Raw genomic sequence first — 15,934 nt, 5'->3', positions numbered from 1 at the left:
TTGTAAAAAGTACCACGATGAACATACGGGTGCATATGTCTTTTTGAATCTGAGAAGTTGTATTCTTTGGGTATATTCCAAGAAGTGGGATTCCAGGGTCAAATGGTATTTCTATTTTTAGTTTTTTGAGGAACCTCCATATTACTTTCCACAATGGTTGAACTAACTTACATTCCCAACAGCAGTGTAGGAGGTTTCCCCTTTCTCTGTATCCTTGCCAACATTTGTTGTTCTAAGTCTTTTTGATGCTGGCCATCCTTCCTGGTGTGAGGTGATATCTCATTGTGGTTTTAATTTGCATTTCCCTGATGATTAGTGATGTGGAGCATCTTTTCATGTGTCTGTTGGCCATCTGAATTTCTTCTTTGGAGAACCGTCTCTTCATATCCTCTGCTCATTTGTTAATCGGGTTATTTGCTTTTGCTTTTTGGGTGTTGAGGTGTGTAAGTTCATTATATATTTTGGATGGTAACCCATTGTCGGATATGTCATTTACAAACATATTCCCCCATTTTGTAGGATGCCTTTTTGTTTTGTTGATGATGTCCTTTACCATACAAAAACTTTTTAGCTTGATGTAGTCCCATGAGTTACATTTTTGCTTTTGTTTCCCTTTCTCGAGGAGATGGGTTCAGGAAGAAGTTGCTCATGCTTATATTCAGGATATGTTTGCCTATGTTGTCTTCTAAGAGTTCTATGGTTTCATGCCTTACATTCAAGTCTTTAATCCATTTCGAGTTTACTTTTGTGTATGGGGTTAAACAATAATCCAATTTCATTCTCTTGCATGTAGCTGTCCAGTTTTGCCAACACCAGCTGTTGAAGAGGCTGTCATTTCCCCATTTTATGTCCATGGCTCCTTTATCCTATATGAATTGACCATATATGGTTGGGTTTATAACAGGGCTCTCTAGTCTGTTCCATTGGTCTATGGGTCTGTTCTTATGCCAGTACCAAATTGTCTTGATTAGTGTGGCTTTGTAGTAGAGCTTGAAGTTGGGGAGTGTAATTCCCCCTGCTTTATTCTTCCTTCTCAGGATTGCTTTGGCTATTCAGGGTCTTTTGTGGTTCCATATGAATTTTAGGATGATTTTCTCTAGTTCGTTGAAGAATGGTGTTGGTATTTTGATAGGAATTGCATTGAATCTATAGATTGCTTTAGGCAGGATAGCAATTTTATCAATATTAGTTCTTCCTATCCATGAGCATAGGATGTGTTTCCATTTATTGGTATCTTCTTAATTTCTCTCATGAGTATCTTGTAGTTTTCAGAGTATGGGTCTTTCACTTCCTTGGTTAGGTTTATTTCTATGTATTTTATTCTTTTTAATGCAATTGTGATTGAAATTGTGTTCCTGATTTTTCTTTCTGCTAGTTCATCATTAGTGTATAGGAATGCCACAGATTTCTGTGTATTAATTTTGTATCCTGCAACTTTGCTGAATTCACATATTAGATCTAGTAGTTTTGGAGTGGATTCTTTAGGGTTTTGTATGTGCAATATCACGTCATCTGCAAATAGGCACAGTTTAACTTCTTCCTTGCCAATCTGGATGCCTTTTATTTCTTTGTGTTGTCTGATTGCCGTGGCTAGGACCTCCAGTATTATGTTGAATAGAAGTGGGGAGAGTGGGCATCCTTGTCTTGTTCCTGATCTTAAAGGAAAAGCTTTCACCTTCTCGCTGTTAAGTATAATGTTGGCTGTGGGTTTGTCATGTATGGCCTTTATTATGTTGAGGTACTTGCCTTCTATACTCATTTTGTTGAGAGTTTTTTATCATGAATGGATGTTGAATTTTGTCAAATGCTTTTTCAGCATCTATGGAGATGATTATATGGTTTTTGTCCTTTTTGTTGATGTGGTGGATGATGTTGATGGATTTTTGAATGTTGGTTGTACCATCCTTGCATCCCTGGCATAAATCCAACTTGATCATGATGGATTATCTTTTTGATGTATTTTTGAATTTGGTCTGCTAATATTTTGTTGAGTATTTTTGCATCTATGTTCATGAGGGATATTGGTCTGTAATTTTCTTTTTTGGTGGTGTCTTTGCCTGGTTTTGGTATTAGAGTAATGCTGGCCTCATAGAATGAGTTTGGAAGTATTCCCTCCTCTTCTATTTTTGGAAAAACTTTAAGAAGGATGGGTAGTAGGTCTTCACTAAATGTTTGATAAAATTCAGTGTTGAAGCCATCTGGTCCATGAGTTTTGTTCTTAGGTAGGTTTTTGATTACCAGTTCAATTTTGTTGCTGGTAATTGGTCTGTTCAGATTTTCTGTTTCTTCCTTGGTTTCTTCATCCTTGGAAGGTTGTATTTTTCTAGAAAGTTGTCAGTTTCTTCTAGGTTATCCAGTTTGTTACCATATAAGTTTTCATGATATTCTCTAATAATTCTTTGTATTTCTGTGGTGTCCATAGTGATTTTTCCTTTCTCATTTCTGATTCTGTTTATGTGTGTAGACTCTCTTTTTTTCTTGATAAGTCTGGCTAGGGGTTTATCTATTTTGTTTATTTTCTTGAAGAACCAGCTCCTGCTTTCATTGATTCTCTCTGTTGTTTTATTCTTCTCAGTTTTGTTTATTTCTGCTCTAATCTTTTTATGTCCCTCCTTTTGCTGACTTTGGGCCTTATTTGTTGTTCTTTTTCTAGTTTCATTAATTGTGAGTTTAGACTGCTTATATGGGATTTTTCTTCTTTCTTGAGGTAGGCCTGTATTGCAATATACTTTCCTCTTAGCACAGCCTTGGCTGTGTCCCACAGATTTTGCAGTGTTGAATTATTGTTGGTATTTGTCTCCATATATTGCTTGATCTCTGTTTTTATTTGGTCATTGATCCATTGGTTATTTAGGAGCATGTTGTAAAGCCTCCATGTGTTTGTGGAATTTTTCATTTTCTTTGCATAATTTATTTCTAGTTTCATAGCTTTGTGATCTGAGAAACTGGTTGGTACAATTTCAATATTTTTTAATTTACTGAGGCTCTTTTTGTGGACTTGTATATGATCTATTCTTGAAAATGTTCCATGTGCACTTGAGAAGAATGTGTGTTCTGTTGCTTTTGGGTGTAGAGTTCTGTAGACGTCTGGTAGGTCCATCTGTTTTATTGTGTTGTTCAGTGCATCTGTCTCCTTACTTATCTTCTGTCTGGTTGATCTGTCCTTCAGAGTGAGTGGAGTGTTGAAGTCTCCTAGAATGAATGCATTACATTCTATTTCCCCTTTTAATTCTGTTAGTATTTGTTTCACATATGTGGGTGCTCCTGTGTTGGGAGCATAGATATTTATAATAGTTTTATCTTCTTGTTGGATTGACCCCTTTATCATTATGTAATGTCCTTCTTTGTCTCTTTTACTTTCTGTGTTTTGAAGTCTATTTTGTCTGATACAAGTACTGTAACTCCTGCTTTTTTCTCTCTGTTAGTTGCATGAAATATCTTTTTCCATCCCTTCACTTTTAGTCTGTGTATGTCTTTTCGTTTAAAGTGAGTCTCTTGCAGGCAGCATATAGATGGGTCTTGTTTTTTTATGCATTCAGTGACTCTATGTCTTTTGATTGGTGCATTCAGTCCATTTACATGTAAATTATGTTTTAACTTTTAAAAAATGTAGTTAGCCAAGGCACAAATTCATTACTGAATTTGACTAGTGTTAGTCACATATTCTTCTATTATTGTTTTATTGAGGTACATACAATGAACTGCACAAATCTATAGCTTAGTGAGTTTTGATACATGTATACACTAATGTAACCATTGCCCAGATCAAGATCTCAAATATTCTCATGTTCTCTATGTTTAGTCACAGTTACATAATCAAATTGTGTGGATCTTGCCCTCAGGGAATTTGCAATCTAACATACATTCTTGTCGGCTTTCTTTAAAATTTTGTTATTAAATCCTACTTTCATCATACTTCAAATATAAATTAGTTTTTCTTACTGAGTTAAAACAAAAACAGTGCTTATGATTATTTTTTTAGATTTTAGCACAATGCCCAAAGCAAGCTATGTTAAAATGGTTAGATACCATCCTGTTTACATCCAGATAATTCTTTTCTATTTGTTTTGTGGATTATGTTCATACATAAACTGCTTACTCTGGTATATGTGTATAGTAAAGTTCTATGCCACTATTAAATAAGATTATATAGATCTTTATTGAAATGAAAGAGTCACAACATATTAGATAAACAAAGCACTTACGTAATATATTCCATGTGTTATGGTCTCATTTTTTTATTTTTAAAGTTTTTATATTGAAGTACATAAAATGCACAAACCTTAGTGTAGAACTTGATGGATTTTTGATATGTGTATACACTCATGTAGTCATCACCCATTACTCTCCCTTTCTGTTCACTCTAGTCCATCATTTTTGAGTATTTGTCAGACCTGCCTAATTTTTAGTGTCTGTCCTCCATTCCTTACCTTAAAAGCCAGGTAGTCAGTTGCTCAGTTGTCCAGTATTTACTATGTGTCATATGTGCTGTTACTGTTGTAGGTGCTGTAAGGAAGTCATGCACGTAATTTATATAGCTAGGGCATCAAACTAACATACATTACACACCTGTGAGACAATGTAGTGAACTACTGGCTGGAAACCTAACAGGAGTTTTGTGAAAAAGGAAATGGTGAACAGTGGGCTTCAAACAGAATCAAATTCATCTTCTCTCTTATAGGCAGAGTAAGTCAGGAAATTATGTGGTTCTTTATTGGTATAAGTTGGTATAATATCTTTGATATTTTAAAATTTTAATATTTTGAACAAGAATATAAATTGGCATACCGTATGTGGTATTTTTAACATTCATATTTCAAAAAGTATGCAACATTGCTATAAAACACTTAACTGTGAAACGGTAGATTTTATTGGTCTCTCCATTCTACCAACTTTTCATGATCTTACATACCACCAGGTTCTCACTTCCCCCCTTACCCATCTTAAATTCCTTTGTTGATTATCTAAACCACTCCCTTGTCTTGTATCCTCACTTGTGTTTCATTTCCTTGCTTTGTCAAACTTACTTGGTTAAATTACAGCTTTGCTTAAATCCAGTCCTCTGTGCTCCCTACCTGTACCCATTCAGCTGAATGTATCTGGGGGAAAGTATACAAGCATAATCCCTGGTATTACTTTGAATTCTTGGGCACTAAATTAATGCTTCTCAGCTGTCATGTTAGAATCTCTGAGTCTTACATTCTCTGGGCAGGCTGTCTGCTCTCTTCTGTAAGCCCTAATGCATCCTCTTCCAACCTTATTCTTCAGGATGGTTTTACATCCTCATTCATTGGAAAAAATGGAAGCATTGAGAAAATTATTTCTACCAGCTCCTACTTGTATCTATACACCTAACTGCATTTGGGCCTTTTTATGTTCACTACAACCATCACTAAATTGCCTGTCCTAAGTAGAACCAGCCCTCTACTTGTCCAGTAAATCCCAACCTTTCCTGACCATGTAAGGAAGTTGTTCCAGAAATTTTCTCCTTCCTGTATCAGCAGAATTACCTTCTTATTGTATTATTACTCTGAGAAGTCATTCATTTGGAAATACTATTGCTGCTATGTTTTAGGCACAAGTTTAGGTGCTAACAATGTATGTGAAACTTACATTCTTGTTGAGAAGACAGACAATAAACAAGAAAGATACTAAGTTAATCATCTCATGTGTTCTAAGATAATAACATGCTGAGGAAAATAAAAAGTAGAGCTGCCAGTTGGTGTTCGGGAGTCCTGAGTAAGGGGTACAGATTTCAGTAAGTAGCATGATCAAGGTAGGCTTCAGTGTGAAGGTTAGATGTGATCTAAGACTTGAGGGAGGTGAGGGAATTAGCTATGGCGATGTGTAATGGGAAAGAATGCCAGGCAGAGAGCACAGCTAGACCAAAAGGCCTGAAGGAGAGAGAGTGTGGTGCCATGCTGAGAAAATGCAGGGAAGCCATGGTGGCTGGCAGAGTGACCTGAAGGGAGACCCTTAGGAAAGGAGAGGGAGGTCAGAAATTTAGTGGGGTTGGTGGGAAGCCCAGATTATGCAGGACCTTTGTTGATCACTTAAAGACCTTTGTCTTCTAAGTGATTCAGAAATTACAGAATTTCTTTGCAGTCATTCATTGTAAGATTTTTGTCTGCATGTGTTGAGAACAGACTGCAGTGAGGGGCAGGGGAGAGCTGTTCTAAGGTTGTTGGAGTGTTCATGTGAGTGGTAATGGTGGCTTGTTCCAAGGTAGTGGAAGAGGTGAGAAGCGATCCTGGATGTATTTTGAAAGCAGAGCCAACAGAATTTCCAAGATGAGATGTGAAAAATGAGAGGACTTAGGATGATTGCAAGGTTTTTGACTTGGCAGGGCAGCGGGAGTGAGAGAAATTAGGAGTTCAGTTCTGGACAAGTTGTGATGATTTTTAGAATTCTCTATCTTTGAGTAACTTGTCTACACATCTCTGAGTAGGAAAAGGTCTGGTTTTACATACATGGGGAGTTTTAGGCATTGGATGGCGAGAGTAAGAAGTAGGATTGTGTTAGTGGAATAGCTAGGTGATGTCAAATACTACTGATATCACAAAGAAGGTCACCCCATGTTTTTAGTCTAGATGACAGAAAAAAGAAGAAAAGCCAGGAGGAACCAATTTGGGGGGAGAGCTAGTGGGTTTGGATTTAGGTGTGGTAGCAGTGATTCAACCATGTAAAAATATATCCACTGTATAGTTAGATATCTGTATCATAAATTAGAGGTCCAAGATGGAAAGAAGTTTGGATTTTGATGTTGTTAAGCTGAGAGATGATGGCTGTAACCATGAAAGCTCTTTAAAAAGATAAAAAAAAGTAAGTGGAGACCATTGGGTGAATAATCTTAACGTAAAGAGACAATGAAGAATTAGTCCAGGTGACTAATGACTTGGTCCTATAAAGACACAGAGATGGTAGTTGATAGTTGCTACTGATGGAGATAGGACAAAATAGATAAGCACTGAGAAAACCCTGTTGAATTAGTTTAGTAGGGGAAAATTAGTTTCTTTGAAAAGAGCAGTGTCTATAGACAACCCTAACCTTCTTGTTGTCCAACACCACGTATCCTTTAAAGTCCAGCTCAGGTGTACACTTAATGATAATAGCTAAAAGATATTTTAAACTTAACTTTGTATCGTGCTGAATATTACATAGATTTATCATTGATTGCTTAATGATAATTGGTACTCTTTTTATGGTTTTAAGATGTAGGTACTCTGTTGTTTCCCATTTAATGCATGAAGACCAGAGGGATGAACTAACATGAAGTTAATGGTAGGAAAAAAACTGAATCCAGGCACACTGGTGTTACAATGCATACTTTTAGCCATTACACTGTGCTCATTTTCTTTGAAGTCTTCCTGGATATTTCCTGACAGAATTTATCTTTTTGCTGACTGGCTGTAGAGGCTGTGATTACCAAGAATTTTAGGCAGTATATACTAAAAATATCTAAGGGATAAATATACCTTCTTAAAGTGATTAATAGTAATGTTAAGTGAAATGAAGGATACAATAATAGAATGTAGAAGGGGGATGGTCAGGAGAGGACCAGGTTGTTACAAAAAGGCTTTGTGGAAGGAGTAGGATTTGATCTGACCTTAAAGGACAGATACTCTTTTGCCTGTTTGTGATTGCATTATGGGTGAGGGTAAGATAATTGGAAAGCTTTCCAGATAGTAAGAACAGCTGGAATAAAGGTATAGATACAGGAAAGAACTAGATATATTTGGGGAAAGGTAAGTAGTCCAGTGTGGCTAGTTAGTAGAGCAGGTGGCCAGAATGGGCAATGGGTCAGAAGGTACTCTGAGGTTAGGCCATGACCAGCTTGAGTGCAGACCCACAGAAAGTTGGGAGATTGCAGGGGCTTTGTTTGAATACAGCTGTGCTATTCTCAACTACTTACTTCTTGGTTTAAATATATACTCAAAGAGACATATTTTATTTTATTTCTAGAATGCCAGTTAATGAAAACAGAACGACCAAAGCCAAACACATTTATTATCAGATGTCTCCAGTGGACCACTGTTATAGAAAGAACATTTCATGTAGACACTCCAGAAGAAAGGTAAGAACCTCATTTTTTCTATTTTGTGAAAAAGCAACAATCAACCTAAAGATATGGGTGTATCTGACTTCACCATTTGTAAGTATATGTAAGTACATTTGTAAAATGCTCTACAAATAGCCCCTTAATTATTCTGTTTCTGGTATAACAGATGAATAACAGAAGCTTTAGAATATTAAATCAAAACCTCTAGAAGTGCTAAAAGGTAAACTTCTTAAAAGAAAACAGAACATTTGAAAGTTAAAATATGAAGAAAACATTTTTGTAACTTTTTTAAAAAAACAGAATTAATTGTGTGTATATTTGAAATTCTGAGGCTAGAGATAAAAGAAAGATTACAAGTAGCAGGCCATGATGTAAGTGGCTTCCAGGAGTTTTATGTTGAGAAGGATTCTGTGACTGGGTCTATGCTCAGTGAGATAAACTGTATCAGGGTTGATTGGCATTGACTGTCATCATTACTAAAGGGATGGGGAGTGGCACCACATTGGTAATAAGCTCACCAACTTCATCAAGGACACATTTTCATCCTCTTGGTCAACTATCAATTTGTGCTACCACCGTCCCACCTGTCTTAATACCATTTTATCTGGTGGCTCTGATCCTGAGTTAGGTTCAAAAACCATAATTACAAAATCATTTCCCTGCACATTTGTTGCCATATTTTGATCCAGATCAACTTTGTGAAGTTAAATGTTACTAGCATTGTTTTGCAAATGAATAAATAAGATGAGACTTCTGTAAGATTTAAAAGGAAACAAAAATCTAGTAAATAGTAACATTCATTTTTTTGATCAATAGACAGTAAATGGTAATGTATGGCGCCTTTAGGAAATAGAGCAAAGAAAGAAAAACAGAGAGAACTAGAAATTATTCTCGGTTCTGGTTTTATAACCAGAGTTAAGGACTAACAGTATTTTCTTGTATACACACCAATCTTATTCTGTGCAGCTGTATTTAGGTCTTGAGTACAATTTGGATGTCTTTCCTCCCTCTCTACCACCATCTTCCCTTGGGTATTTATATATGCCGAGTCCTCATTTTACTTCTATCTCCATTCATAATCGTGGTTGGGCTAATTAATTCCTATTAAGATCTGAGTTTAAATTGTCACATTTCCTACAAAACCTTCCCTGACTCTTATAGACAGGTAGGCCTCCCTTCTATATACTTACTATCTCCTTGTCCCTTTTATATCAAGTATATCACCACTGTAATTTTTATATGCCTTTCTCAGCAGACTAGAAAATTCTTGGTCATCAAGAATCATATCTCCCTTGTTCATTATTTTATCTTTAGCACATTGTCCAAGGGCTGACATGGTATTTGTTGATGAGCTGAGTGAATGGAACTTTCCCCATGCCAGAATATATTCTTTGAAAATACTATTCTTGCTGGATTTGTAACATCCTATTGAAGCATGATTCATTTTACCATTGAGGTTTGCAAAAGCATGACTTAAACCATATCTTAAGGCTTTAGGTTAGTTTTCTGTTCCTGTAATAATATCACACTATTTTCTGACAGTTTTCATTTGCCTTTATGACTAGAAGAAAGCAGTCTTAATAAAAATGGATAACAGCACATTTTTATTTACCATTAGAGTGTATTTTTTCTATATACACCTAGAATCTTGTGTTTAGAGCTCTTACATAACTTTCATGTTAAGATTTAGAAAGATATTGTGAAAGCTAGAGAAACTTAATTTTTTTTCTATATTCTGCCTGCTGGTCTAAAATCCTTACCTGATGTAAACTAAATGTATATTTCTGTCTTAAGAAATCTTGTAGTTATTTCAGTGCATGATGCAAGTTTGGAGTCGATCTTTTTTCCAAAATATGAGACCATTGTCACAACCTCATTTATTGAGTAATTCATTCTTTTCTCACTGATTATGGATGGCACATATACATAAATATTTGTATTTTTAGTTCTTTAAATTTTTTCCTGTTGATTTTTCTGTCATTCTAGTACTAGGATCATGTGATTTTAATTAGAGAGCCTTATAAGACTTTTAATTTTAATAAAACAATTACTACTATTATTTTGAAATGTTCTTAGCTTTTCTAGTATATTCATTTTTACTTGTTATATATATAACATGAAATCTACCCTCATAACACATTTTAAAGTGTACAGTATTGCTAACTATATACACATCACTGCATAGCAGATGTCTAGAATTTCTTACCTTGCATGACTGAAACTCTGGGCCCTTGAACAGTAACTCCCCATTTCCCTCTCTCCTAGCCTCTGTCAGTTACCATTCTGCTTTCTCCTTCTATGAGTTTGTCTACTTTAGATATCTCACACAAGAGGAAACACACAGTGTTTGTCTTTCTATGACTGGTTTATTTCACTTAATGTCCTCAAGGTTCATCCATGTCATAGCATGGGTTAGGAGTTCCTTCTTTTTTAAGGCTGAATAAATATTCCATTGTATTTTTATACCTTTTTTCTTAATCCATTCATCTGTCAGTAGATGTTTTAGCTGTTTCTGCCTCATGGCTGTTTTGAATGATGTTGCAGTGAACATGAAAGTACAGATACCTCTTGGAGACCCTGAGCTCACTTCTTACTAATAAATAGCCAGAAGTAGGACTGCTGGATCATATAATAGTTCTATTTGTTTGAAGAACCTCTGTAGTGTTTCCATAGTGACTATAACATTTTACATTCCCACCAGCAGTGCACAAGGATTCCAGCTTCTTCTTGTTCTTGCCAACAGTTGGTGCTTCCTCCCTGTCTGCTTCCCTCTTCTCCTCCCTTCTTTCCTTCCTTCCTTTCATAATGACCATCTGAACAGGTGTGAGGTGATATCTCATGTGGTTGTTTGATTAATTCCCCTGATGATTAGTGATGCTGAGCATCTATTCATGTTCCTGTTGATTGTTTGTATGTCTTCTTTGGAAAAATTACTGTTCATGTCTTCTTGCCATTTTTGAATGGTTTATTTATTTGCTACTGAGTTGTTGTAGGAGTCCCTTACATATTTTTGATATTAACCTCTCATCAAATACATGGTTTTTCCCATCCCAGAGCTTGCCTTTTCACTCTGTTGATTTTCTTTGCTGTGCAGAAGCTTTTTAGCTTGATGTAGTTCCACTTGTCTGTTTTTGCTTTTGTTCCTAAGAAACCTTTGCCAAAACCAGTGTTAAGAAGCTTAGCTCCTTTATTTTATTCTATTGAGTGTTACAGTTACACATCTTAGGTTTAAGTTGTGTATGGCATAAGATAAGGGTGCAATTTCATTATTTTGCATGTGGATATTCAGTGTTCCCAGCATCACTTATTCAAGAGACAGCCCTTTCTCTATTGTATAGATTTGGCATCCTTGCTGAAGATCATTTGACCATATATATGCGTGGTTTTATTTTTGACTGTTTCTTTCGGTCTATATATGTCTTAATGCCAGTACCACACTATTTTCTTTATTGTAGTTTTGTGATAGGTTTTGTAGAAAGAAACAGTGAAACTTCCAGTTCTGTTCTTTCTTGAGATTGTTTTTGCTGTTTTTGGTTCCATGTGAATTTTAGGATTGTTTTACATTTCTCCAAAAATGCCATTTGAATTTTGATAGGGATTGCATTGAATTTGTGGATAGTATGGACATTTTAACAATATATTAACCTTTTAATCCATGAGCACAGACTGTCTTTCCATATCTTTCTTTCTTTAATTTCTTTCATCATTGTTTTGTGGGGTTTATTTATTTTTTTGGTATCATTAATATAAAATCACATGGGCAACATTGTGGTTACTAGATTCCCCCATTATCAAGTCCCCACCACATACCCCATTACAGTCACTGTCCATCACTGTAGTAAGATGCTGTAGAGTCACTACTTGTCTTCTCTGTGCTATACTGCCTTCCCTGTACCCCCCTCTGTGTTATGTGTGCTAATTGTAATGCCCCTTATTCCCCTTCTCCCTCCCTTCTGACCCACCCTCCCCAGTCCCTTTCCCTTTGGTAACTGTTAGTCCATTCTTGGGTTCTGTGAGTCTGCTGCTGTTTTGTTCCTTCAGGTTTTGCTTTGTTCTTATGCTCCACAGATGAGCGAAATCATTTGGTACTTGTCTTTCTCCACCTGTATTATTTCACTGAGCATAATACCCTCTAGCTCCTTCCATGTTGTTGCAAATAGTAGGATTTGTTTTCTTCTTACAGCTGAATAATATTCCATTGTGTATATGTACCACATCTTCTTTATCCATTCATCTACTGATGGACACTTAGGTTGCTTCCGTTTCTTGGCTGTTGTAAACAGTGCTACAGTAAACATAGGGATGCATAGGTCTTCTTCAAACTGGGACCATAAATTCCTAGGAGAGGAATTTCTGGGTCAAACGGTATTTCTATTTTTAGTTTTTTGAGGAACCTCCAGACTGCTTTCCACAATGGTTGAACTAGTTTACATTTCTACCAGCAGTGTAGGAGGGTTCCCCTTTCTCCACATCCTCACCAGCATTTGTTGTTCCTAGTCTTTTCTATGTTGGCCATCCTAACTTGGTGTGAGGTGATATCTCATTGTGATTTTAATTTGCATTTCCCTCATAATAAGCAATGTGGAGCATCTTTTCATGTGCCCGTTGGCCATCTGATTATCTTCTTTGGAGAAGTGTCTGTTCATATCCTCTGCCCATTTTTTAATCGGGTTATTTGCTTTTTGGGCATGTGAGTTCTTTATATATTTGGGATATTAACCCCTTGTTGGATATGTCATTTACAAATATATTGTCCCATACTATAGGATGTCTTTTTGTTCTACTGATGGTGTCCTTTGCTGTACAGAAGCTTTTTAGAATGATGTAGTCCCATTTGTTCATTTTTTATTTTGTTTCCCTTGCCTAAGGAGATGCGTTTAGGAAAAAGTTGCTCATGTTTTACATTCAAGAGATTTTTGCCTACGTTGTCTTCTAAGAGTTTTATGGTTTCATGACTATCATTCAGGGCTTTAATCCATTTTGAGTTTACTTCTGTGTATGGGGTAGGCAATAATACAGTTTCATTATTTTGCATGTAGCTGTCCAGTTTTGCCAACACGAGTTGTTGAAGAGGCTGTCATTTCCCCATTTTATATCCCTGGCTCCTTTTATCATATATTAATTGACCATATATGCTTGAGTTTATATCTGGGCACTCTAGTCATTGGTCTATGGGTTTGTTCTTGGGCCAGTACCAAATTGTCTTTATACTGTAGAGTCAGTCCAACAAAAGGATATAACTATTATAAATATCTATGCACCCAACACAGGATCACTTACACATGTGAAAGAAATACTAATAGAATTAAAGGGGGAAATAGAATGCAATGCAATCATTTTAGGAGACTTGAAAACATCACTCACTCCAAAGGAGAGATCAACCAGACAAAAAATAAGTAAGGAGACAGAGGCACTGAACAATGTATTAGAACAGATGGACCTAACAGACAGAACACTGCATCCAAAACCAACAGAATACACATTCTTCTCAAGTACACATGGAACATTTTCAAAAATAGATCATATCATAGGCGACAAAAAGAGCCTCAGTAAATTTTAAAAGATTGAAATTGTACCAACCAGCTTCTCAGATCAAAAAGGTATGAAACTAGAAATAAATTACACAAAGAAAATGAAAAAGCCCACAAACACATGGAGGCTTAACAACATGCTCCTAAATAATCAATGGATCAATGACCAAATAAAAACAGAGATCTAGCAATATATGGAGACAAATGACAACAATAATTCAACACTGCAAAATCTCTGGAACGCAGTAAAGAGGGAAGTATATCGCAATACAGGCCTATGTCAGGAAAGAAGAACCCACCCATATAAGCAGTCATATAAGTAGTAGAGCTTGAAGTCAGGGAGCGTAATTCCCCCCACTTTATTCTTCCTTCTCAGGAATGCTTTGGCTTTTCCGGGTCTTTTGTGGTTCTATATGAATTTTAGAACTATTTTCTGCTGTTCGTTGAAAAATGCTGTTGGTATTTTGATAGGGATTGCATTGAATCTGTAGATAGCATTAGGCAGGATGGCCATTTTGACAATATTAATTCTTCCTATCCATGAGCATGGGATATGTTTCCATTTATTGGTATCTTCTTTAATTTCTCTCGTGAGTGTCTTGTGGTTTTCCAAGTATAGATCTTTCACTTCCTTGGTTAGGTTTATTCCTAGGTATTTTATTCTTTTTGATGCAATTGTGAGTGGAATTGTTTTCCTAATTTCTCTTTTGGCTAGTTCATCATTAGTGTATGGGAGCACAACAGATTTCTGTGTATTAATTTTGTATCCCGCAACTTTGCTGAATTCAGATATTAGATCTAGTGGATTCTTTAGTTATTTTTCATGTACAGTATCATGTCATCTGCAAACAGGGACAGTTTAACTTCTTCCTAACCAGTCTAGATGCCTTTTATTTCTTTGTGTTGTCTGATTGCTGTGGCTAGGACCTCCAGAACTATGTTGAATAAAAGTGGGGAGAGTGGGCATCCTTGTCATGTTCCTCATCTTAAAGGAAAAGCTTTCAGCTTCTCGCTGTTAAGTATAATGTTGGCTGTGAGTTTGTCATATATGGCCTTTATTACGTTGAGGTACTTGCCCTCTAATCCATTTTGTTGAGAGTTTTTATCATGAATGGATGTTGAATTTTGTCAAATGCTTTTTCAGCATCTATCGAGATGATTATGTGGTTTTTGTCCTACTTTTTGTTGATGTGGTGGATGATGTTGATAGATTTTCAAATATTGTACCATCCTTGCATCTCTGGAATAATTCCTACGTGATCATGATGGATGATGTTCTTTATGTATTTTTTAATTCGTTCTGCTAATATTTTGTTGAGTATTTTTGCATCTGTTCATCAGGGATATTGGTCTGTAATTTTCTTTTTTTGTGGTGTCTTTGCCTGGTTTTGGTGTTAGAGTGATGTTGGCCTTGGAATGAGTTTGGGAGTATTCCCTCCTCTTCTACTTTTTGAAAAACTTTAAGGAGAATGGGTATTAGGTCTTCACCAGATATTTGATAAAATTCAGCAGTCAAACTATCTGTTCCAGTGTTTTCTTCTTAAGTAGTTTCTTGATTACCAATTCAATTTGTTTGCTTGTAATTGGTCAATTCAGATTTTCTATTTCTTCCTGGGTCAGTCTTTGTAAGTTGTATTTTTTTAGAAAGTTGTCCATTTCTTCTAGGTTATCCAGTTTGTTAGCATATAATTTTTCATAGTATTCTCTCATAATTCTTTGTATGTCTGTGGTGTCAGTAGTTTTTTTTCTTTTCTCATATTTTGATTCTGTTTATGTGTGTAGACCCTCTTTTTTTTCTTGATAAGTCTGGCTAGCGGTTTATCTATTTTGTTCATTTTCTCAAAGAACCAGCTCCTGCTTTCATTGATTCTTTCTATTGTTTTATTCTTCTTGATTTTATTTAATTCTGGTCTAATCTTTATATAATGTCCCTACTTCTACTGACTTTGGGCCTCATTTGTTCTTCTTTTTCTAGTTTCATTAATTGTGAGTTTAGACTGCTTATATGGGTGGGTTCTTCTTTCCTGACATAGGCCTGTATTGCGATATACTTCCCTCTTTACTGCGTTCCAGAGATTTTGCAGTGTTGAATTATTGTTGTCATTTGTCTCCATATATTGCTAGATCTCTGTTTTTATTTGGTCATTGATCCATTGATTATTTAGGAGCATGTTGTTAAGCCTCCATGTGTTTGTGGGCTTTTTCATTTTCTTTGTGTAATTTATTTCTAGTTTCATACCTTTTTGATCTGAGAAGCTGGTTGGTACAATTTCAATCTTTTAAAATTTACTGAGGCTCTTTTTGTCGCCTATGATATGATCTATTTTTGAAAATGTTCCATGTG

The 15,934-nt window shown here is 35.9% G+C and overlaps 1 protein-coding gene across 5 annotated transcripts in view; it reads left to right on the top strand.

The window, feature by feature from the left end:
* AKT3 (AKT serine/threonine kinase 3) overlaps nucleotides 1-15,934 on the top strand; it is a 345,951-nt gene that overhangs the window by 191,024 nt on the left and 138,993 nt on the right. For all 5 annotated transcript variants that reach the window (XM_073216708.1, XM_073216709.1, XM_037013668.2 and 2 more), the window contains one exon: nucleotides 7,963-8,074. In XM_073216708.1, the coding sequence (XP_073072809.1) occupies nucleotides 7,974-8,074 (101 nt within the window). In that variant the 5' untranslated portion in view covers nucleotides 7,963-7,973. The remainder of the gene's footprint in view (nucleotides 1-7,962; nucleotides 8,075-15,934) is intronic.

The sequence above is a fragment of the Manis javanica genome, chromosome 11 (genome assembly GCF_040802235.1).
Source record: "Manis javanica isolate MJ-LG chromosome 11, MJ_LKY, whole genome shotgun sequence".
NCBI lineage: Eukaryota > Metazoa > Chordata > Mammalia > Pholidota > Manidae > Manis > Manis javanica.
This window is presented reverse-complemented; position numbering and strand designations above follow the sequence as displayed.